Below are 24,054 nucleotides of genomic sequence, written 5' to 3'. Positions count from 1 at the left end.
TCAAGCATTTTGCAAGCTTTCGGATCTATAAAGAAAGGGACAGGTGACACCGGTCTGGTTGGGAAACACCAATTATAGTGGAATTATCTCGAATTTATTATAGTCTTTCTCTGACAAGCTTGACTGTGGCGTAATAGGTATAGACTGGCAAAAACTTGAGCCAAGTTTTTAATTTACATTAAAAATTGTATTTGCTATAAAACCGTGCAGCATACTTAAGTAACTAAAATAAGCATTATTTTCAGGAAATATATTCACAGCCAGGAAAATATTTAAAACTTTCATAAACATAAACAAAACGATAGGGCATTTTGGCAAGATGGGGAGGGGGGCTGAACCAGACTCCAGATGCAGATTGAACCCTGTTGGCTTATTCTAATGTGTATTTACTTTATAGCATCTGCAAGACGTTAGATGCAGAACGAAATTGATCTAAATATGCGTGTATGATAAACCGCTCAGATGCGTAGACTGTGTTGTATACCTCAGTATCGACGGGGTCAATCTTTATTGCATGTCCGAATTGAGAACATGGCAAAGGCGAAGGAAGGTCAGTGGCCAGTGGTCATGGCTATTATGCGATAACGAGATACACACATATAAACAGAGATACATGTGTAATTTATTATTCACCGCGACTGTTTTCCCCGAAACCCGAAAGGGCAGGTGTAGGTCTGCTCATGATATTTTCCATACCACTTGTATGGTACAATCATTCCCATTCAATCACGGAATAATCATTCCCATTGCGCTCACTTGATTAGGTTGGCATTCTAGCAGTGAACCGACTACAACATTTCTGTATATTTGTATTTTTAAATATAGAAATATATCTTCTGGATCATTTACATTCATTTAATTCTAGACATCACAATGGTTTCCAACATTCCAACAACGGAGTTGTTCGTTAGCTCGTCTACTCTAGGACTTACTTCAAATTTATTCGTTTTAAATTATATTAGATGTTCATTACTTGGATTTAATTATTTTCATGCCATACTGTTGTCCGTAATGTCGGAACTGTAATCTGATAATCGTGCTAGTGTGATTACCGCATTGTGCATTATATTTTAATCATAGGGTAAATTGCAACAGGTCATAACATAAATTATTAGATTAATAGACTACCTATCCTATAATTAGCATACAAATATTAGCATCTGCTGTTTACATGGTTAGTGGAGGCGTGAATACGCCACATAGTTACCTAGTTAATACCAGGCTAGATCACAAATCAATAACATTATGAAGATTTGAAGATATTCTAGCCAATAAATAATCTTGAGTTTGTGTTGGTCGATTGGCACGTTAAGCGATCCCTTTAGTTCCTATGGAATAAATATAACAAGCCATAAAATCGTAAACTTCCCACCCACCTGGCTAGCCGTGGTCATCAAAAAGTTCTAAAAACTACATAGTACGTACTCACGGGCCCATTTTGACGGTGCTAATAATTTGCTAAGTGGAGGTGCAAACAGCGGGCGGGCCCGGGTAGTGTTCCAAATTGTCCGATTTATGGGGCATACGGGGGAAATGGGGTCAGGACGACCGTCCTTACCCACGCATCTGTCCGTGACGCATTTTTACCAGCACCACTATGATAATGCGAACTGGCGAGGCAAATTAACACGACTGGCGATCGTTAACGGTCATATTTTTTTCGAATGGCATGTCAGACATTTCAGTAAGGACCTTGCATTGATACCGTCCTCATCCTCTTCCTAACGTATTTCTTAACGAGGACTGTCCCTTAGATCAGTCTGCTGGCTTCATCATGCCATAAAAAATAGGAATTGCGGAGAGTTATGAACCGACGACTTTATTCCCCTGCTGTAGTATGGCGAACCTTTTATTTCTCCGAAGTTTTGGCACCGTAACCGAAAGTTACGAAGCCCTATTAAATCGCAAATATCGCGGTCAGCTCGCGTGTGGACGGAGGCATGCAAATTTCATGGCGGACGGTTATCAAAGGGCCCGGTAGCCGGCAGCAAGGCCACGGCATGTCGGTTAACGGGTCATAGGACAGATCGGACCCACCCAGCGGCGGAGGCGCGCCCAGGGAAGTACCCATCTCTGCAATGCGACGATACACGCGCAATCCACGTGTTATCAACATTGAGAACATACACTCGCGATATTTAATGACAGAGTACAAATATCTGAGTTTAAATATCTGTCCCGGCGGGAATCGAACTCGGGACCTTCGGCATAGCAGTCCATGGTCACTAAATCACTACACCATTCGGTAATCCATACAGACCATAGGTGTAGTGGTAAACAACCCACTGCTGCTAAAGGTGTCACAATTGAATCATGGTTAGAGGCATACAATAGACTGTTTAGTCTTGGCTAGATTTCTATTTAGGTAATGGTTGTGTTTAGGCAGTCAGTTTTATATATTTCTATGTTATGTTATCATTACAATGTAGTCTGATTTTGGGCAAGTAGTGTAGAACAATGGTAAACTGTACCCAACATAATAATAATGTATGTAAGCAGTAAGCACTCAAGGCCTGTATTCTCTTAGAGAAAGGACCTGGCAAAGGTACAATAACTGTTGCTCCTTCAGGAAAATTGTTTTTTTTTTAATCATAAGAAATGAGTATTTTTCACTTTAGTATATGCTTGGCAACTATTTATGGCTAAGGTAAGAGTACTACAAAAGGCAGAAATTCTAAATTATCCCAATTTAGATATAAGTAAATGCTCCAGGAGCCATCAAAAAAGTATTAATTCAAATTTTATTTGAAAAAGTCTTCTATTAACAGTTTTTGTGAAGTGTTTTGGAAAAGTTTTGGTAGCAGCCTGCGCTATCTATATTTTTCACCCTGTAGGTAAATATTAGCTACAATGATGACAATAAACATATTTGATTTGAAATATTGTTTTTATTTCAAATCTATGTTTGTTAATGATTCACATATCCTTTTTCCCCGAAAGAGAGCCATTTATTTTGAGATAATATTTAGTAACCGCAGAATAGTTATAATAATGCTGGCTGGATGTAATAGATTTGCCTTTTAACATTTTTTACTCAACTTAATGGGAAGGTTAGTACTACACAATGCATTATATCTTGCATGTAGCTTACAGGACACTTATTCAGACTTTGTGAAACTTTGTAAATTTTAAATCAATATTTGGGCTCTATTCAGATTCTGGAGTCATACATTTTGTATACATCTCAGTAAAACAACAAATTTTCTGATTGGAAATTGAGACTTACCCAGTCAATAAAGTGTAAATTTATAAGAAATAACTTTAGCATTGTCTCTTGATAAGTTTAAATTTGGTGCCTGAAGAATTGTGACCATTGCTTAACTATGTAACTATGTACTCACTCAACAGCAAGCTTCCAGGAAGCAGCATGCGCTCTAGGAGCATCAGTGCATAATATTTGGCCATTGTGATTTCTGGAACAAATTTATTTAAATATTACTTTGTAGGTACCTTTGTAGGTGTAGGTGCATAGATGTATATTTTTACAAATATCAAGGTAAATAGATTAGATAAAACCACCATTAGAAGTACTAGCCGGAAAGCTATTAATAATTAAGGTATATCCATAATATCATTATGTATCAAATCTCAACATTAGCTATAAATTAGATAACCATTTAACTAGCTAATCAAAATTATATTTATCATAAGTATTTGTGAACCAAACCCACATATCAGATTCTGGTGAGATATTAATATACATAGAATTAGGGTAAACATTGGTTAACACAGCCCAATTTTAGTACAGCATGACTAAGTTTCATAAAACTTTTCACGACCTTATCAAAATGTAAAATCATACCTTAAAATATAAAAATTAAATATTTTGTTTCGTGTAACGTCACTTCCTCGTTATCATGATAATGGTTTAGTATTCACACACATAAATCACTGGAATATCACATTATTATCGACATATTCCGAATTTTCCGCACAAAATATAAACACGACCGCCGACCACAACAATCGTGTGAAAACAATATCAGCTGTCAAAATTCCAGTTGCCAGCTCATAATTTTAAAATCTACCACTAATGAAAAAATTTAAACTGTTGCCTCACTCGCTGCCTTTAAACTCACCACCTAACATCTAATAAATTAGCCCAGTGCCATTGGGGCTTTAGCATATTCAATAATAGTTTTGATATTCAGAGAAAGTACAGTTATTTTGATTTATCCAACTTTTAAACATACTAATAATCTGACTTTTTCACTGTGACACTTCGGTAACGTCTGAACAAAAGTTACTATCACTGCGCCAGTGTCGTCGGAGCTGCTTTTTATGTATAAGTATTTTCTAAAATTGGTCATTACAACACAAGAAGGTTTTATCTAGTGATAACTAAACAAAATAAACTGATTAGTTTAAAAATATTTATGTCCAATGAAAATGAAAAGGTAAAGAAAAGTTAAGTCCACCTTTTGTACACTTATGTTATATTTGTGCAATAAAGTATTAAATAAATAAAGTAGAGAAATTCGTAGCAAAACACCAAAAAAACTTAAGCTCAACAAAAACGATTATTTTTAATCCACTTACTTTTGGTAGATATATTTTTGTATATGGCAATGGTAGCCCCCGTTGTTTAGTGATGGGATTATTGAATGTCTTATTTTACCGATTGATCGACAAAATGACAAATATTGTAACTTTTTAATCACAACAATACAAAGTCATTCCCTCGTATGTCTTTAGGAATACTATACAATATATGTTGATACGGTTGAGTGGTTAGTGGTCCATCAGCCGTCTTCCCGCCTTGCCAGATGCCCTGCCCATCTCCACTTCAGCTTCGTGATCCGTCTCCCAAAGTCTTCAACCAGATGGCAGATGGACCAAGGCAGTGTCGGAGTGGTGGCCAAGGGAGGGACGGCGATCAGTCGGTAGACCGCCGATCCGTTAGTCCGATGACATTAGGAGAGTGACTGGACCAAACTGGATGAGAGTGCAGGACCGTGGGACTTAGCATAACATGGAGTAGGCCTATACCCTGCAGTAGGTTGACATAGGCTGATGATGATGATGATGTTGAGTGGTTAGCGGTTAAATAGAAAGATTTATATGCCGGACCATTATTTTTTAACACTGTCAGCGGTCGGTCGGTCGCCGGTATCTGCGGCGCAGTATCAGGGCCCTCAGTGCGAGTTTTTTTACCATGATGATGATGATGAAATGTGTAACAGTAACTGCTAGAGCGGCTAGCCCACATCTCGTATTGGTGGTATACTTGAATGGTATACCGGAACTGAAGATTTTTGGAAGAATACCGGAGCGTGTAACAAAACGTGTGAGGCCGGCAGAACAAAACGCATGCATGCACGACTGACAAAGAAAAGCGTTTACCGTTTACCGATCTTTTCACATCACTACGGAAAATTTATTTTTATTGCGAATTAATGGCGTAGCCAGGTGAGTTTTCTTGTTTATTTCTTATTTTCATAGTGTTCCACAACTTTCATTTGTTTTGTCCAAATGTCTATCAACGAGAAATATAGCACATCTCCTTGAAGTCAAAATTTTTTCAGCTGATTTTATTATTAAAAGAACCCTGCTTTACTAGCGAGTAATGAACACGTATTTGATTTGCTCCGAATTTATTCGCTAGGATCTTTGTCATCACTTTCACTTTTCTATCGACTTGTTGAAATAGTGGTTTTAGTGCCGATCGCTTCATAGCAGCGCAGTCATCATGGATGAGTGAGTTTCCCGAGCGTTCAGTAGTATTTTTACGTTTTCTCTTCATTGAACAAGGTTATGCTACTCATTTCATTTCCTGAGTTTACGTCTGAAAGAAAGATCTGTTCTCAATAAAATTGTGACAGTCATTATTTAGTTAGTAAGAGCGTCGACTCTGCATGATGTATGATTATGGGTTTATTTTCTGATTGGCAACCTGTTCTGTTTGTTTACATGAGCAGCAACATGTCGACCCTAACGAAAATGACCCGCACAGTGAAGAAGCTGGAGGTGCCCCGGCCCCTCAAGTCCACCACCAACACTGCCCTCAACCGCAACTCTGTTCTGGATGTCAAGATAAACTCTGGTGAGATTCCACTTAGAGGTTCCTATTAGAATTTGATAATATGATTAAAATATAAGTACCTCTCGGAATACCATTCAAAATTATATCTCTTTTATTAAAGAAACTAATATAAACAAGAGTTTATTGTTGTAAATTTGTTAGTTATTGTTAGCTTTTCACTTACACAAAGTACATTAATGTATTGACCTAGATGCAGACTCTAATTGTTGGCAATACCGCATGAAAATGCTTGTATAATATTACTGACTTCCTTTTGTGGAGTTGTTTCTTTACCGCACCTGTTTTTTTATGAATCTAAATCATAATCGACTTGCATTATGATTACAACATTTGGATTGAGTAAATCTTACACTATGAGAATTATAGAAATAAATTAAATTTCTCTCATTATGAAACATATTTAATCATTTTTCGGGAATTGATGCTGATAAATCCAAATCATTACTATGTTTTATTATTCATAATCACTGATGAAGATTCCAGTATACAATTGTGTATTATAATTAGCATTGAATGCCAATACTAAAGTGGTAATGTATAGTTCTTGTAATTCAGCTTGCATTCCATGAATAATATTCACTGTATTCAATACATTAGGAGGCAGATGTAATCAGAACTGTTGTTGTCACTTTAAAAATAAATACTCCACCCCTGAGCCTGACAGTATTATTGAAACTTAACTAGCAGTATTTAATAAATCCAAAATCTTACAAATATTTTCTACTTACTAATGTTACTAAACTTAAGTTTTATTTTTAATATCTTGCTCTGGAGATAAGGAATGGATCATACAAAAAGGTATAACTTTCTACTAAATCATGCAACTTCTGAAATTATTGGAGTGGTGGAGATTTTCATGTGATAAAGGTGTTTATCCCACATGTATACATATTAAGAGCATTGTGTTTTTTTATTTGTTTTCAGTGGATGACCTGATAGCATTAACTGAGGCAGTGGCCTTCCAAATGATGCAGGGCAACTTTGACCGAGCACTCTCCAGCAATGTAGCAACCATGTATGCCAACCTGAAGCTGTACGGCGCTCAGCTCGAGGCCCTCTACAAGGACTTTCTCGATAGGTTTGTGTTTATACTTACTGACAATTCAAGTTACAACGGACATAAAGAAGCTGATCAAATTATGTTGAAATACTTGTCTTCTAAATTAGTTTGCAGGTACTGTTGCTCTGCAGCAGTAACAAATAAGCCAAGACCATCCCCTTCAATATCCTACTTTTTCATGGTTGGATATGTATAATTATTATTGTGATATTTTCTGCTGATGGTAGTTTGCCTGTATTTAAAATGACATTATTTCTTACACTTGCTGTGTTTATGAAATATTGAGGTTCTTATCAATTTTATTGTGAGCTTGAAATTGTTTGTTTATCTCACTTCATTGTTTGTTGTGAATTATCATTCTGAGATAAATCTCATTAAACCAAGACAATTTTAATGCCGTAATTTACATCTAATTATATCTGTATAAATCAGTAAAAATAAAGAGAAGAGAGGAGGGTTTTTAAACTATCGTATGTTAAGATTGTAGGTTGTCCTAAGCAGATACATACACACTTTTTGTGCTAAGTTCCTACCACAAAAAAGTTCAAACCAGATTTGACGAGGTATTTTACAGATGGTTTATGGTACATGCTAAGTACCAAGTCACCTGTGTCTTTATTTCTCGTCATAACAATACAGAAGCCATAAAAAATGCTGTATCTGAGGATAGAGACTAAAATCCTGAGGACCTGGTGTAGGTTTTTTTTACCGATCAACCAGTGAACGTCAACTCAAATTATTGGAATGGCGCGGAGCTAGGGCAGCACATTTACTGCTAGGTGTCGAGTTGTCGACTCTCCCGCGCCATAGAGCTTCACTACTACTCAAACAGTGTAAAACTAATACCTTGATTATACTTACCGAGTAAAGTGGCCGAGACAGTATCCTCGGCCGTTCATTGGTCGAAAGTCGGCCGAGGATACTGTCTCGCCACTATACTCGGTGGGTATAAAGCTGTGTTCACCAATGTGCAGGTACTTCGTGGTGTTCCGCAACGGCTCGCAGGACGAGCGACTGGACAAGAAGACGCGGCTGCACCTGCTGGAGCTGATCGAGCTGCGCGCCAAGACCTGGCAGGGGTCCGACTACATGAGCCAGTACTACCGGCATCGCGGCACCCATGCTGAGGTGAGGAGAATGAATAGATTGTGTAAATGGGGTTCCGCTCATCTCGCATAATCTTTATTGACCAAAACTCATTTCGCATAACTCGTATGGTCTAAACTTTTTTGGCCGAACCATCACTTTGCCAAGACTTATGTGGCATAAGGCTCGTTTCGTCTAAAACTCTTTAGGCACAATCTTTAAACACCTAAGTTTCGTTTGCTCAAATTTATGTTCGTCTATAACTATGTATAATCTTGTTTCTCGTAATTTTATCTTAATAAATAATATATGAAGTATGTAGTAAATGTACAAATTGTGGTATTTTTCTCCTACATCCCGAAAATCACGATATTGTATGATCAAAAAATCGAAAGTTAACGACAAATATAATTATTACAAACCCCATGAGATCGAAACCTAAAAATAGGTGCGACGACGAGCAAAGCGAGGAGGAGCGTGTTAGGTGCACATGTTCATCAAAACCAAAGCGGAGCGCAGCGAAGCGGAGCGGAGCGTTTTCCAAACAGCGGAATCAATACAAGGCACCAGTTTGCGCTATGTAGGGAGACGCTCCGTCAAAGTTAAAGCCAAACGAATATTATTACTTTGTATAAACCTAATAAACCTATGCCATAGCATTATTAGGCTATTCAAGATTTGGCCATACCATTATTAGGCTAAACTAAACAATGTTATGCGAAATAACTTTTTACTAAACGAGATTTATGCCATACGATTTTCGGCGTAACGAGACTTTGACCAAACGTTACTATGCAATACGAGATTAGGCAAATAAATCTTATGCCAAAAAAGGTAGAACCGTGTAAATGCCAATGACATGCGAACAAATCTTCAGCTGTTAGGACTTCTAGCATTGTCACTTGTAGGTAATATAGAATCACTATACCAAGGAGCTAGGGTGGAAGAGCTAAAATATAGCTATGTCCTACTTATGTGTTATGGATGCTACATACAGAGTGAGGCTTTCGAGTTTTCGAGCTCTATGAGCTACTTTTGGATGTGCATTTACGAAAGACTCCTGTATACCCAAAATGAGCATACTTTATGTTGGCCTATGTCCATTGAAATAGACAATAACACTTACTCCCCTCCGCAGCCGCTCCTAGTCCCCACCATGGAGGGTCCGGGCGTGGGCGGCACCTCGCCCCCCCTCGCCGCGCCCGCCGACCCGCCCGCCCTTCTGCAGCCCGGCGAGCTCATCAAGCCCTCGGGCAAGTTCCCCAAGCCCACCAAGATACCCGGCAAGAACTACTCCAAGGATGAGGTGGTTATAAGGAACGCTGACTCTGGGAAAGGTGTGTTGTGTTTTGTTTTCTTACATGTTAATTCTGCCCTGGATTCAATATTGGATCAGATCTTGTAGTGACGTTGGCGACTTCTTAGGCTGCCTACGCACTGGCGACCATAGACGCGGCCAGGCCGCCGCGTCTATGGTCGCCAGTACATGTCCGCTGGCCGCTAAGTGCGTAGGGGTTATAGCGATTGCCATATAAAGTCCAGAATTCACTGGCCGCCGCGGCCAGGTCGCGGCGACCATGGTCGCCAGTGCGTAGGAGCTCTTATCCCGAGATATATGTTTAGTAGCAGCGTATGTTACGATGACGTAAATTTTTACAAAGATTTTTTTCTTTTTTCAAAGAATGCATGTTTTAGTTCTTAAACATGAATGTAACAATATTTATAAGGTGCATGCCTTTTTATGATTATATTACTTATGTAAACAGGGGCAATGCATGCATAGATTAAATTTATATTTTTTATGGTACTTATGTATTATTTTGTATTTAAAGAGGAACACGTATGTACCTAACTATAGATATTTATTTTAACGACTATTGAATCTTTAACATTCAAATATCCTAAAATTGTACTATTGTAATATTTTGATATCTTTTACAAAATGTATGGTTGAAATCCCCGTATTCCTTGGTTCGCTACTGGCGCATAAGACGTTGTGTTGTGGTGTTCCAGTGATGGGTATCAAGGGCAGGCGGGTTCACATGATTGAGGAGCTCAGTGACACCATTATATCGTTTCAGCGAGGTATGAGGGTGGAGGTGTCAGCATGCTCTCTTCAACACAAACTATTGACTCTATGGAACAATCTCCTACTGCTTGCACACTAACCTTGGGACTTTTCTATGCATCGGGTCATATTTGGGAGAGTTTACTAACAGAATGACAATGGTTGAGGATAAGAAACTGAATTCATAAATATTAAATAATCATGTTTTAACATCGCGTGACATTGAACATTAGTAATACTTACTGACAAAATCACGACATTTATCATACCAGAGTTATAATAAAACATATTTAACGTTTTCCGAGTTTATTTACTAAAACCGAATCATGCTTTGTAAAATATACGATTGGCTAAATATTTTAAAGGATTATCGCCATAATTTATTAGTTGTTGAAGTGCATAACTGAATGTTTCAGTGAGTCCCGGCGCTAAAGAGCGACTTGTCCAAATTACCGGCCCGAATGAAGAAAATGTCAAGTAAGTGTACCCCAATATAAACTATATAAAATCGACCAATGTGATATGTAAAAAGCTATTCCAAAGGCTGCGAAAACTCATTATCTATCAGTGGTTCTATTCACGACTCAACCCAAAAGTCTTGTTTTCTAGATACAATAGGTAGGCTATTGTAAGAATTCATTTTTAAATTATAAGCCTGCGTTGCCATAAGATAAACTGTTAGCCGCCGACTGAGTTAGCGCCGGCGGCGTATCGGTTTAGTATGCCGAGTGTTCGAAGTTAGCTAGTATTGCATTCACTTTCAGCGTTAGCTAGTAACAAACCAACATTTTACTTATTGGGAACGCAGCCTAATAGATTTACACCTGCAGTAAACACACTCACCACCAACGCACTTACTCTTTATCTCTCCAGCCACGCGAAGCACCTGATCGGCGACACGATCCGGCGCAACGCGTCGCCCGTGCGGCTGGAGGGCGCGGCGGAGGGCGGCCGCGGCTCGCGCGCCTCCGACTCCGACCACGACGACGACCAGCCCAGGGAGGTCAGTTACACTACATGTCACCTGTACTCCTGGTATAGGTGTTATAGTTCACAAAACATGACCCGAAGAACCGATGGCCGGTAGGGTCGTGTTGTGAAACGTTCTTTGACTGGCTGGACCGATGACTTAAGGGTCGGCAATAGGCAATCGAGGGTTGGCATTGTCATAGAATTATGTAGTAAATGATGCTCTACAGCCTTGAAAAAAATCACACAGGTAGCCGAAGAGTCTAGCTAGGTGCTGAATCATTCGAATTTAAGTAAATGCTTATGGATAACTGTAAATTAATTACGAAAAACCAGTAAATCACACTCCCGTATTGTAACAACTGTGTCGTAATTATCAAGAATTTTCATATGATTCTTATCAAATTATAAAGATAAATGCTTGGACTAGGCGCTAAATACCTTGTTTTTTAATAAACACACACCTATTTTGTGTAAATTAATCCCAAACTTGAGCAATTTTTTTCCCTCAAATCTTCATACAAATATCTATGGCGGCTTTCTGTGTTATAAAATCATAAACACAAGCGACGTTTGACTCAGTCGGCCGGTGGCCTCCAAAGAAGGGTCACGTCGGTTTAGGCGGCACTGACAGCTCGCGATCTAATTGTGTACAGACACAAAATCACTGCACATTGGTTGTCATTGCACTTTTTAGGGTTCCGTAGCCAAAATGGCAAAAACGGAACCCTTATAGTTTCGTCATGTCCGTCTGTCCGTCTGTCCGTCTGTCCGTCTGTCACAGCCGATTTACTCGGAAACTATAAGTACTACAGTGATGAAATTTGATGGGAATATGTGTTGTATGAACCGCTACAAAAATATGACACTAAATAGTAAAAAAAAGAATTGGGGGTGGGGCCCCCCATACATGTAACTGAGGGATGAAATTTTTTTTTTCGATGTACATACCCGTGTGGGGTATCAATGGAAAGGTCTTTTAAAATGATATAAAGTTTTCTAAAAAACATTTTTCTTAAAGTGAACGGTTTTTGAGATATCAGCTCTCAAAGTCGTAAAAAGTATGTCCCCCCCCCTCTATTTTTATAACTACGGGGTATAAAATTCTAAAAAAAATAGAGGTGATGCATGCTAATTAACTCTTTCAACGATTTTTGGTTTGATCAAAGTATCTCTTATAGTTTTTGAGATAGGTTGATTTAACTGTAAATTATATTTGCTGCTACGGAACCCTTTGTGCGCGAGCCCGACTCGCACTTGGCTGGTTTTTATTCAACTTTTATGACACCAACATAATTTGATTTGAAATTGAGGAAGCATAATTCTTATACTATATTCAATAAATTAAATGATAATGTTTTTTATTAGTTAAATCCATGGTACTTCTTGATTAAATTATAATTATTAATGCCTAACTAAAACTCACTAATATAAAATTAAAATTAATGTAAAAAGAAGATGCTGGCCAGATCGCTGCCACTGTCGGGTAGGGTACCCAAGACGCTGGCCGCGTTACCCCGCTATATAGCGATGCTTAGCCTTTGTGATAGGTAAGTCCCAGCCCTAGGGTCCCTTGAGACTTCTATTAGTCTGCTGCTGATGTCTTTAAAAGGCTGACGTGCCTCCCCACGGCCCTGGGATGAGGAGCAGGAATATAGTGAATGGATCTAAGTGATGACAATACGTAGGAAGATTAGGTTAGGATTCAAAAACACAGTCTCATGGTGCTGGTTGAGGCATGGTCTCGTGAGGATCTGATGAGGGCAGTAACACGGAGGTGACTGAATTTTATTTCAAAGATTTAATAGCTAAAAGCATCGAGTTTGGGCGCGGTGGTAGCTCAGTCGGGTAAGCGCCCGCTTCTCACGCAAGAGATGCGGGTTCGAATCACGGCGCTGACATGTACCAATGAGTTCTTTTAACTTAAGTACAATGTATACCATCGCTCTAACGGTGAAGGAAAACATCGTGAGGAAACCTGCATATCTAGATTTAGCACATCTAGATATGTGAACCCACCAACCCGCAGTGGACCAGCGTGGTGGGAAATGGTTCAAGCTTAGGAAGGCAGTTTAGACCTTGGGGATATGCACAAAGGTTCCACTCGAGAGAGCCAGGTGCAGGTACTTACACCCCCACCGAGAATAGAATAGAATCGAGTTTGGGCTATTAAGTATGTTTTTCAAAGAGAGAGAGAAAGATATTTTAGGTTTCCTCTGGATTAGTTAGGTTTACTGGGTTTACTAAATTCATTCGTAACGTAAAATTGTCAATGACGGAATATCTTCTATAGACAGTACCCACTAATAAAAACAACGATATATGGCGTGATTTGCAAAAGTACCTATCTAGTCAACCTGCCACGGGGTGACTTCGGTGGGTAACTCAGAATAATACTAATTATATGTTATTGCATCAATAATAAAAAAATCAAGAAAATATTCAAAGTTTCCATCCTCGCTTTTCACGCACACAAATCACAAACTCATGCCTTGTTCTATTATTATTATTATTTATTTATTTTCAAATACATACATAAATTACACAATATAAATCCGCCAAACTATAGACACATAGTTTGTTGGCGGAGAGAGCTCTCTTAAACATAAACATTAAATATCTACATTACCTGCTATATCTACCCATGTTAGTGACTCGACTTTATGGTGATAAATTCGCGACACTACATATAATATATAGTTACTTTAATTTAGTTAAGCTATGCAACATATTAATGACTACATTATATCTAAACAGTTCGAATTCATAATATACCTACATCATTCAGTTCTTTCTTAAACAAATCCAACATAATAGTTTTTAATTTTTGCTTTATGACAAATTTACTTAACTTTTTGGTTTCTTTTAACAATGGTATACTGTTAAATATTTTAGGCACTAAGTATTTTCGAATTCTTTGACCATAGTAGTTCTTATGTTTTGGTTGATAAAGTTTACCTTTTTGTCGGGAAAAATAATTTTGTAGCATCTGTATCTAGGAGCAGGGTCTACCCTGGTGCATTTCCATGACCACTTTTCATTAGCGTCCCACCGGTTTCGATGCTCAGCGGAATAGCACCATTAACCATTATTATTCTGAGATATCATCACTTCTTATTCTGAGTTACCCAACATAAAATCACGCCATCTATTGAAATCATTTTTTAAATTAGGATTTGTCTATGGTGTGGTCCCCAAATTTAAGGGTAAAAGCCAAATAATTATATTTTAACCTTTTTTTATACCTATTATATTAAAAGACCTATTCAACGATACCCTACCTACACCATCAAAATAACCGGAAAAAATATCAGCCCCAATTTACTTGTATGGGAGAGGGAGTACCCCAATTTTTTTTGGGTACTCCTCATATCTATGCGAAATATCAGCTTGATATCTTTACCCGTTTCTGAGAAAAAGGGCAGTGACAGACAGTCAGTCAGACAGCAAAGAGATCTTATAACAGTTGCTTTTTTCCTTTTGAGGTACGAAACTCTAAAAATATGAAAAAATATTATTCTGCCACCAAAAAATATACTTACAAACATACATACATACAATCAAAAAACATTACTCTCCTCCTTCGGCAGTCGGGTTAAAACAAGTGAGACTGATTCTGAACTTTTGTTCTACGAGTTTTAAAAATTAACCAAAAAAAACCTTTATCATAGAAACTTTGTTGACACGTGACTTTTTACCATGGAAAACGATTTTTTTTTTCGCGTTTTTGCAAAACTCGTAGAACTAAAGTTGTTCAGAATGATCCCTTGAGTCATCCCCTTTCGGCTTAGTATACCCTTAGTATAACTTATTATCTACACTTTAATACCTGTAGTTACCTTTCTACAAGTAAATACCACATTTGTTTAGAAATCTAATCGGGTTCCGAGTATGGAGAAAAGTGGCACCCCAATTAATTTCTACTCTTTCCTGGTGCTTACCTAAATAATTGTCAATAAAGTTGGCGAGTAAAAGTTTATCGACCCACTGTGCAAACTTACATGTGTGCGTGTCACTGCGTGTGCTGTGTGAAGAGCATTGAAAACCCAAAATTGGCGCGGCACGTCACCCTGTACGGGCCCTTAAGGCAAGTAGGCGGTAGTGGCAAGGCATTAGGTAGTGGACAGGACTATTTCCAGCAGTTATTGATTACGGGCTGATGATGGTGATGACCCATGAGGGGAGGTAAGTTACACTTCTCGTGCCCGTTACTAAAGTTTTGTCGGCTAGTCCATCCAAAACCAGCTACGAAATCTTTCTTCGAAATGGCACTAAAGGGGCTCACCTCTCACATAACATAAATAATTGAATTCAGTCCGCTTTTAATAAACGTTAATTTCCTTCCTAGAAATCCCCGCACAACAGCGCGCGCGCCCTGCTGCACAGCTTCTCGACCAACGACGCGGCGCTCGGCGAGTACAAGTACACCGTCACCTTCGGGCAGCACTCCGTCAAGATCACCGGCACCAACCTCGACCTGGTCAAGGTAAACTGAATCTGGCTTATTCTGAGGGAATTCTTCACACAGTGCTAGTAAAGTGAATTTTCTGTACAATTCCAGTATCTATTGGTTATATTATACCATTTCGATGGATCTTTACCTAATAAGCGTCAGCACTCGTTGTAATGTGTTAAATCGACTATATGCAGATTAATGTGAGAGTTTGCTTCCGGTCGGCTTTATTTGTGTAAAAAGCCGCTTCAAAGACCAAACCCACGCATCCATGCATCATCACATTACATGCATCTTTATTAGATCTGTCACATTGATATGTTTAACGCTAATTCGCGGTGTTTATCAGATTTATCTTCGATAATGGATCCGTGCAGCCGGTCACACTCTATCCACTAGACTGAGTTCTCAAAATGCATCCACCCGCAGACGGCCAAGCTAGTGCTCGACGAGTACTTCGAGAGCGTGGGCGCGGTGGAGGCGGGCGCGGGCTCGGGCGACTTCTTCACGCTGTCGCAGCGGCCCGGCGCGGCGCTGCTGCTCGACGACCAGCTCAATGGAAATGATGATGACGTGTTCGCGCCGAGCAACGACGCTGGTATGTTGTGTGTGTGTGAGAGAGTGAGAGGGATAGTGTGGCCATTAGTGCTGTGCACTCCCTGAGGGGCGTGACCGCCACGAATGTGATAGAGACAGAGATAAAGATGTGACAGAGCGCAGTAGGCGATTTTCCCCCCGTCTCAGGGAGTGCATAACAAAAATGGTCACACTATAAATGGACACTTGTGGGGTAGGTGTTTTAATGCCAATGCCCTAAGAAGTGTGTAAAAGTAGTAATAAAATAACAGCAATGAGGAGTTTGTAATGTAGAGGTAGATGAAGAAAATAAAACTTGGATAAGCTAACTTTGAAGTTAGCTCTAATAAATTACATAATCGTTAACTTATACGCCTTGCGAAATTCTGAGTTTGTCATGTTTGATTTTATAAGATTTGAAATAGATTTAGTATGAGACAACATAAAGGCATGGTTTTAAAATAAAATGAAAGAATGGTGTGCAGTAAAATTTATGAACAATTTGAACTTAACCGATTTATGCGAATTCAGACTGACTGATGCATGTATTTTATAAATAAGATCATTCAGTATCAGTTCATTCTTCATTCCATGAAACATTTAGGTTATTATTATGATACGAGTATATATTTATATCATAAAGCTAAGGCTAGATTTGCTAGCAACTATTGTACTGAATATTTTGATGTAGGTCTTTCATTGTATTTATTGTTGACTTATAATGTGCTATAAAATATTTATGTTCAGTATTCACCACTCCGATGTCTCCGGTCCATGGTCATGTAACAAAATTCAAAATTCAACCCTTACCAACACCATTTGGCATATGTTTGGCTTCATCCACGATCATTTACTGACCTGCGGATATTGTCTACTGGGTCTATGCAGATGGGTGTACGAGGGCGATACCGAAATGATCGGGAATAGAAAAAAGTACAAAGATATCATAATATTATTTACTTTTATTGTTTTTCAAAGTAGTCTCCGTGACATTCAATGCACTTTTTCATTCGATTAAACCAATCATTGAAACAGTAATTCCAGTCTGAAGTGGATACTGTCAAAACAGCTGATTTTTAAGCTTCGACCGCCTCTTCTGGGCCGCTAAACCGTTGACCACGTAGCATATCTTTAATTCTTGGGAATGTAAAATAATCATTGGGGCTCAGATCAGGGCTATACGGAGGATGGTCCATCAACTCCACGTTTTCCATATTTAAAAACGTTCTTGTTTTGCGAGCGGTATGAGAGCTTGCATTATCGTGGTGAAGGATTATACGACGATTCGGGTTAGTTTTACGAAGTTCTCTTACGACTTCCGGCAAACAAACTGTTGTGTACCAATCAGCAGTAACCGTCCTTTGTTCTTGTAATGGAATCGTAGCCACATGGCCAGTTTTCGATACAAACGAAGCGACCATTTTTTTCGACACGCTGCGTGAGCGAATAACTTTTGTTGGCTTGACCTCACCTTCGAAGACCCAAACTGCCGATTGATGTTTTCTTTCGAGCTCATATGAATAAATCCATGATTCATCACCAGAGACGATATTGTAGACAGCATTTGAACTGCCTCCATTGAACCGTTGCAGAGCAGATCGACACCAATTAACACGAGCCGACTTTTGTTCCTCGGTCAAACGGTGGGGCACCCAGTGCGAAACTAACTTCTTGACACCCAGTTCTTGATGTAAAATGGTTTGAATGGCTGTCATACCAATGCTGAGAGAAGCCCGAATCTGCTCGTATGTCACATGTCTATCTTCTTTTATTAACTGGCGTACAGCATCGATGTTATCTTGTGTTACCGCTGTTTTTGGCCGACCAGTAGAAGGGACTGTGGTAAGAGAGGAACGTCCACGGCGAAACTCAGAATACCAACGATATATAGTCGTTTTACTTGGTGCTTCAAGTTTATAAATAGAAACAAGCTCGGCGAGACATTGTTCTTGAGATAAACCTCGACGAAAGTTGTGAAAAATTATTGCACGGAAATGTTCCCGCGTAAGCTCCATTTTTTACACCGACTTGTCAAATTCAAATGGTCAATACTCTTTTATTTTTTACTTTTTTTAAAATTCGAAAATGGAATTATGTTTGAAAAAACACTACATTTGATAAACCAAAAAGGTTTCACTCTAATTTAATCCTAAGTATTCTATTCCCGATCTTTTCGGTGTAGCCCTCGTATGCTCAAAAAAAAGTCGAGCATACATTTTAATATTCATTCATTAGTAAGGTCATAGTTCTATTATATTATGTTTATGGCCTTACCATCATTTAAACATGCTAAAAGGCTGTCAAACTCCTTTAAAAGCGATTTATTTTTTTATCGTATTTCAGACAGTTCTTAATTTGTAAGTCTTGTTGCACCCAAACATTGTTATCAAATAAACCTATACAGATTTTGATCTGTATAATATTTACCACCAACATACCCTCTGCATAGACTTACAAAGGCATACAGCAACCCGACATCGGTGTGGTCATGTATACGTACAGTCCTCGTCACGGCGGCCGTGGGACACCCAATATCCTACGAGCTAGGGTAGGTATTGTGACGAGGCTGTATGAGTCGTATTGTGCAGCGGACGAGGCGCCGCGCCGGCCGCGCTTCTCCCGCGCCACCAGCACCGACAAGGGGCAGGGTAAGTCAACTCACACTAGTCACACCGTGCCCGGTAGGGTTAGTACAGGTTTTCCTATTTTACACCTGACGTGATTTACGCAAAAAAGAATAGAATTTATCAATGTTTGGTAGGTACTTAAGCCCTTATGAAAATGGACCTTGAAAGAATGTTAATTTTTTATCGCGTCACGAGCTGAGGGGGTTTAAAGATTCCTCTATCTTGTGTGAAAATTTTCACGGTGGATTCCGATAGAGGCGCCAATTTGTATGCAAGAAAATGCAACTTCCATAGTTTTGTCAAGTGATCTAAACCTGTACTAGGACTACTGATGTACTAAACATAAACATCATCTAAAAACATGAGGAGTCGATAGTTTCTTTTGGAATCTCAACACAAGGTTATGATTCGTGAAAAAAAAATTCAAGTTAGTGTTGCTATTGTGATGTTTATATTTAGTAGAACTTGGGTCCTTTCTGAAACATTATTGTTCAGGTAATCAGCCAAGCATAATGTTCAGGAAGGAACTTTGAAAACACAAAATTATATGTATGTATTAATTTATTATAATTATCAATTAATTCCAGTTCCCCCAAAAGCCATCTTTGTCAATAATTATCTTCTTATCGTTCCCATTGTGCTTTAATTATTCAGACATGAAACATCCTTAACAACTCATTACTTGCTATCATTTTGTTGCTTTCATTGTGAACCCATGCTATCAACATACAGGTTAGTTTGTTTGTGTGTGTGTATGCAGATGTCAGTCAATATAATATTGAGCTGCGCAGGAGTTACGTATTTGACTTGCCCTTTGCAATTTTGAATAACAACGCTCTAACTGCTGATGATGCACGGCGTTTTTGTAATAAATTAATTGTAGTCAGCTTTAGGCTTCTGCGTTTAATATGCAAATGAAAATGAGCTATAAATCCCCTTTTAATTTAAACAAAGTCCACAGTATTCTGTGGCTAAATTATTTTTAGTTTCATATTGGCAAGATCTATAATTTTTCATTGAATTTTTTAAATTAAAAACATAAAATCTAATTACGTTACGCGGGTCGATTATTTTCTAAACAATAGATAAAATTATTCAGGTAGTAGGTACTATCCTCAACTTTAATCGACCCGTGACATCACATATTATTGTGTAGTTACCTCAAATAATCGGCCCGCGCGACGGATAAACATTATGCCTTCTAGACAACAACCAATGCGCAATCACATTTAAGCCCGCCTTCCAACTCGGACATTTACGGGCTCAAACAACTTTCCATTGCGCTGGTAGTGTTGTCTCTGGGGCAGGGCACACAGTAACATTGTCATTGGCTGGCAGGTGGGTCCGGGCAGCGGCAGGTGTACACGTACGAGACGCTGCTGCAGTACGCGGACTCGCCGCTCAGCAAGCTGCCCCCGCCCGGCCTGGCCGCCTTCCCCGCGGAGCTGGCGCGCAAGGTAACCCCGCCGCGCCGCCGCCCCGCGCCGCCCGCCCGCCCGCGCGCCTGGGCGCCGCTGCACCACCCCAACTACCTCGCCGCACTGCTGTGCCGCAACTTCTACTGACACCCACACGCACTGCATGCTCGCTCGTTGGACGCATCTACTTCAAAGAGATGCGAATAGTCGCCTACTTATTATCTGTGCAGTTTTGTACCTTGTAATTCAGAAACCGTCAATAGTTTATTGGAGGTTTGTGAAGTTTGGTTTTGATAAGATACAAAAGTGTACACATATTGATGACTGTTGTTCAGTAAATGAGTGCGATACATCAACTTTGATGCGATGGCCGTATGGAAGTGATGCGTGCGACTGGCGAGCCTCACCCTCCACTAACAGCCACATCGACGGTGATCCTGCACAGTACAATCTGAAGTAAAGCTGAGCTCTTTGTTGCAGATTTTACAGAAGAAGGCAGCATCACTGTAGATTACTCTCCAGTCACTTGATTATGTTTCCTTTAATGCTTTTGATGATTCTTTGGTATTTGATTATAGGGATAAGTTCTCGAGTTTCTTGATAGACAACTGGAACGAACTTTCCTGACTAAATTCAGTGATTAACAAACATATTCAAGTTGATTGCCTCGCCTGACTGGCTTGCACGCTTTGCTTGTATTGTAATTAACACTTTCGCACTTGGGGCGTGCGATGACTGATCACTTGTGTGTATTTCTTAGGTAAGGCGACATTAGTACAAGTTGCTAGTCATTAGGTGTTAGATGAGCCTCGCCCAGCCTTCGCCGCTTGCTCAATAAGCGTACCTAACACTGATAAGCGTAAATTATAAGAGACTGAAAAAGTACTTTAAGATTTACTGATCTCAATATTATAAGTTTAGTTTTAAGACTAGGGTATGCGGTGAGGGCCGAGGCGTAGAGCTCTCTAAAATTACTATAAGTACAAAGCTAGATTCAAGCTACGTTAGGGTTTATTAGATTGAGTAAAAAAGTTAAAACAGGTGCTAATATAAGGCCCAGTAATTATTAGTTCTTGAGTCTTATAAATTATTGAGTTTATTTAATAGTAATATTTTTTTTTATTTAAGGTCTAACGAAGAGATCTGCTTTTTGTCTTTGGATCTAACTAAATATGATCTCAAAATTAAGAGTCCATGAACATATTTTTCATTGTTGAATTCATGAAGAGATATTTTTTGAGACAAGTTGTGTCGTGGTATATGAAGATGTTATATTGAGTGTTAACTTACATTTATATGCGAAGTTCTTTACAAAATGAGTAGTTTTGAATGTATTTATGAAGTAAATGTTTATTATGATGCTAATACAAATTTTAAATGTTTCATGCTGCGTGGATAGACGAGGGAGGTAAATAACGGATAGGGGACGTGCCTTATGTTGTTTATTAAGTTAGGTTCGTGATATTATAATGTTAAATTGAAATGTTAAATTCTCATGTTGTTTCGTCGTTATTTTTTACTCAAAGGAGTAAACAAATTATTTGTTGAATATTTTCATTTGTTGATTCTAATTTTGAAATATAAAAATGACAAAACTAACCAGTGTTTGCTTGCTTGCCGCCTAACATTAGCGTCCGCCGCTTTCACTAATGTAAGAATCACACCGCTTGGAGAAGGTACGCATATTGTTTATTTGGTGTATGTGAGATGGGAATTCCAGTAGGCGAGAAGACTAAGCTTTAAATGTTTGCAGAGTTGCCTCGAGTTCGACAGCGCGAGTTACTTGAAGAAGGTGCGCCTGGCCGCGGCGGCCGCGGGCACCAACGTCGCCGAGGACGCCCCTGACTCGCCCGAGCCGGAGTAAGCCCCCCGGCTCCTCGTCCACACGACCGCTACCCGACATCTCTTCCTTACACATGTCTTCCAGTTAGATTCTATGATGCATACGCGTGAGTTTTTATCTTTTTCTGACCTATTCTATGCATTTTAGTATCAGATTTGTTGGTTTTTTATTTGGTTTATCTAAAGATTATTACATAGAAGGGTCGTGGCTGTTAGGGTCTGACTAGAAAAGCTGGCGCCACTCTTTACATAGATAATTATGTAGTAATTTTTTATTGTTCCTTTTGTCGGGTCGTGTGGACTCTAAAGCAATATAATATGCCTTCATTTTGTAGCTGTAACTTGAAATGTATGTTAGTGGATCATGTAAAGGCTCCGAACACACTAATACTGTATTAGTAATCATGGGTTATGTGAGGACTAATTTGTGTACATTTATAATCATAGTGATTTTAATACTCAGTTTGTTTTTAATCATTTTCATGTCGACAAACATGAAATAAACTTTCACGATATATACCTCATTGGAAGGTATGTACGAGTATCCGTCCATAACGTCTCGCTATGATAATAACTGTATACAGATTCAGCAGAATTTGCCCATATTTACCTTTTACCATTATCACGAAGTAATCTCCTCATGTATCTGACATATTAGGCACTGATTTGTATGATCTATTTCTGTAGCAGCTATAGATGATGCCAAGCAATAATTAACCTTAGTACGTAGTATAATATAGGTTTCATACGGCATCTAAAATCTAGATAATACTGAGTGTAGAGTATAATATTCAGTAATTATCTGGAGAAACCAGTTGCGAGACTTGTCTTGCTGGGCGCCGCCGCCGCGCGCGGGGCCGCTCCAGCCCTTGTGATCGTCTCATCATTATTCAACTAAATCATTTTGTATTAATGTTAGCTTTTATAAATTACTAAAAAGTATTAGCAACCAAAATATTTATTTTCTTTTTAACTTTGTTATTTAGAGTCCTCATTACTTGCTGTGGACGTTATGATCGTTAATTTCTATAAAAGTTTATTTTATGAGTCTGACTAAATATGGTCCACAGACCAATGATCTCCAGTCGATAGCTTGCTTCTCCACCTTGCTTCTCCCCTCCAGTAACAGTTGGTCTGAAACCAAAACTGATGTACGTAATTACCCATTCATATTACCTAGAATTTTACGAGTTTATACTTTCTCTTTTTGTAAATAAAGACTCTAACGAACCTTTTGTTCGTATATCATAGAGTGATTCCATTTATTATAAGAAGGATGCATGCATTTCTCTGTGTGTCTGTATACTCATTTTCAGACTTTTGTAACTAGTGTCTAGTCGTGACGAGTAGATTGTGTTGATTCTCATTATATATTAAGCTATTTACTGCAGAGGAAGCCTGCCATCAGTAATTTCTTACATCAAAGATCGATTATTAAATAGATCTTTATACCACATTGAGAGAAAAGCCCAAATCTTTCATGTCCTCTTTGATAACGTTTTTTGTAATTTCATTTAATGAAGTAACACTGATTTGCATATTTTTTTGATATGGCAGGACTTTTATCTCCTTGCAAACGAGAATCAAAACGTGATATGTATTATTAGGCTGTCTTGTATGAAAAAGCTTATTATAACTGCACTAAACCAAATAATTGTTATAAAATATATCCTCGATTTTTATTTTCTGTTATTCAGATTTTTTTCTTTGGATGTGTATAAACATGTATCAAAAAGAGAGCAATATGTTAAGTATTACTAAAATATCTTATTCGAAGGTGCTATCTAAAAGTATTCAATTGAGCTATGAAGTTTTTCTCGAACCTATTAAATTCATTTGTGTTAAAATTTTAAAGTTTATACATTTGTTTTATATACTATTCTGTAGGTACGCAGGGCTATATTATGATATA

The 24,054-nt window shown here is 38.6% G+C and overlaps 2 protein-coding genes across 14 annotated transcripts in view; one reads left to right on the top strand and one right to left on the bottom strand.

Moving 5' to 3' along the window:
* The window catches only part of LOC105387812 (piezo-type mechanosensitive ion channel component), a 53,670-nt gene extending 49,677 nt beyond the window's left edge, over window positions 1-3,993 (bottom strand). Inside the window, exons 1-2 of the mRNA XM_048631838.1 lie at window positions 3,803-3,993; window positions 3,342-3,413 (exon numbers count right to left, since the gene is read on the bottom strand). Of these exons, the coding sequence (XP_048487795.1) occupies window positions 3,342-3,405 (64 nt within the window). The 5' untranslated portion in view covers window positions 3,406-3,413; window positions 3,803-3,993. The remainder of the gene's footprint in view (window positions 1-3,341; window positions 3,414-3,802) is intronic.
* A 1,286-nt stretch (window positions 3,994-5,279) lies between these two features.
* Window positions 5,280-23,588, top strand: LOC105395677 (eukaryotic translation initiation factor 4E-binding protein Mextli). 13 transcript variants are annotated; one of them, XR_005254899.2, is made up of 15 exons: window positions 5,442-5,697; window positions 5,919-6,043; window positions 6,818-6,841; window positions 6,968-7,121; window positions 8,078-8,231; window positions 9,328-9,526; window positions 10,203-10,274; window positions 10,674-10,734; window positions 11,131-11,260; window positions 15,575-15,712; window positions 16,109-16,277; window positions 18,844-18,903; window positions 20,221-20,339; window positions 20,781-21,060; window positions 21,429-21,899. XR_005254899.2 is itself a non-coding variant. In XM_038120950.2 (14 exons), the coding sequence occupies exons 2-14, from the start codon at window positions 5,923-5,925 to the stop codon at window positions 22,162-22,164; spliced, it is 1,512 nt and encodes a 503-aa protein (XP_037976878.2). In that variant the 5' UTR covers window positions 5,280-5,409; window positions 5,919-5,922; the 3' UTR covers window positions 22,165-23,588. The 13 variants fall into 13 exon arrangements, 11 of the variants coding, with proteins under 11 accessions (XP_037976878.2, XP_037976880.1, XP_037976886.1 ...); XM_038120950.2 differs by lacking the exons at window positions 5,442-5,697; window positions 20,781-21,060; window positions 21,429-21,899 and adding exons at window positions 5,280-5,409; window positions 22,054-23,588; XR_007267950.1 differs by lacking the exon at window positions 18,844-18,903.
* Window positions 23,589-24,054: the final 466 nt, after the last annotated feature.

The sequence above is a fragment of the Plutella xylostella genome, chromosome 4, assembly GCF_932276165.1.
Source record: "Plutella xylostella chromosome 4, ilPluXylo3.1, whole genome shotgun sequence".
Taxonomy (NCBI): Eukaryota; Metazoa; Arthropoda; class Insecta; order Lepidoptera; family Plutellidae; genus Plutella; species Plutella xylostella.
Note: the sequence above shows the minus strand (reverse complement) of the source record. Positions and strands in the feature narration are given on the sequence as shown.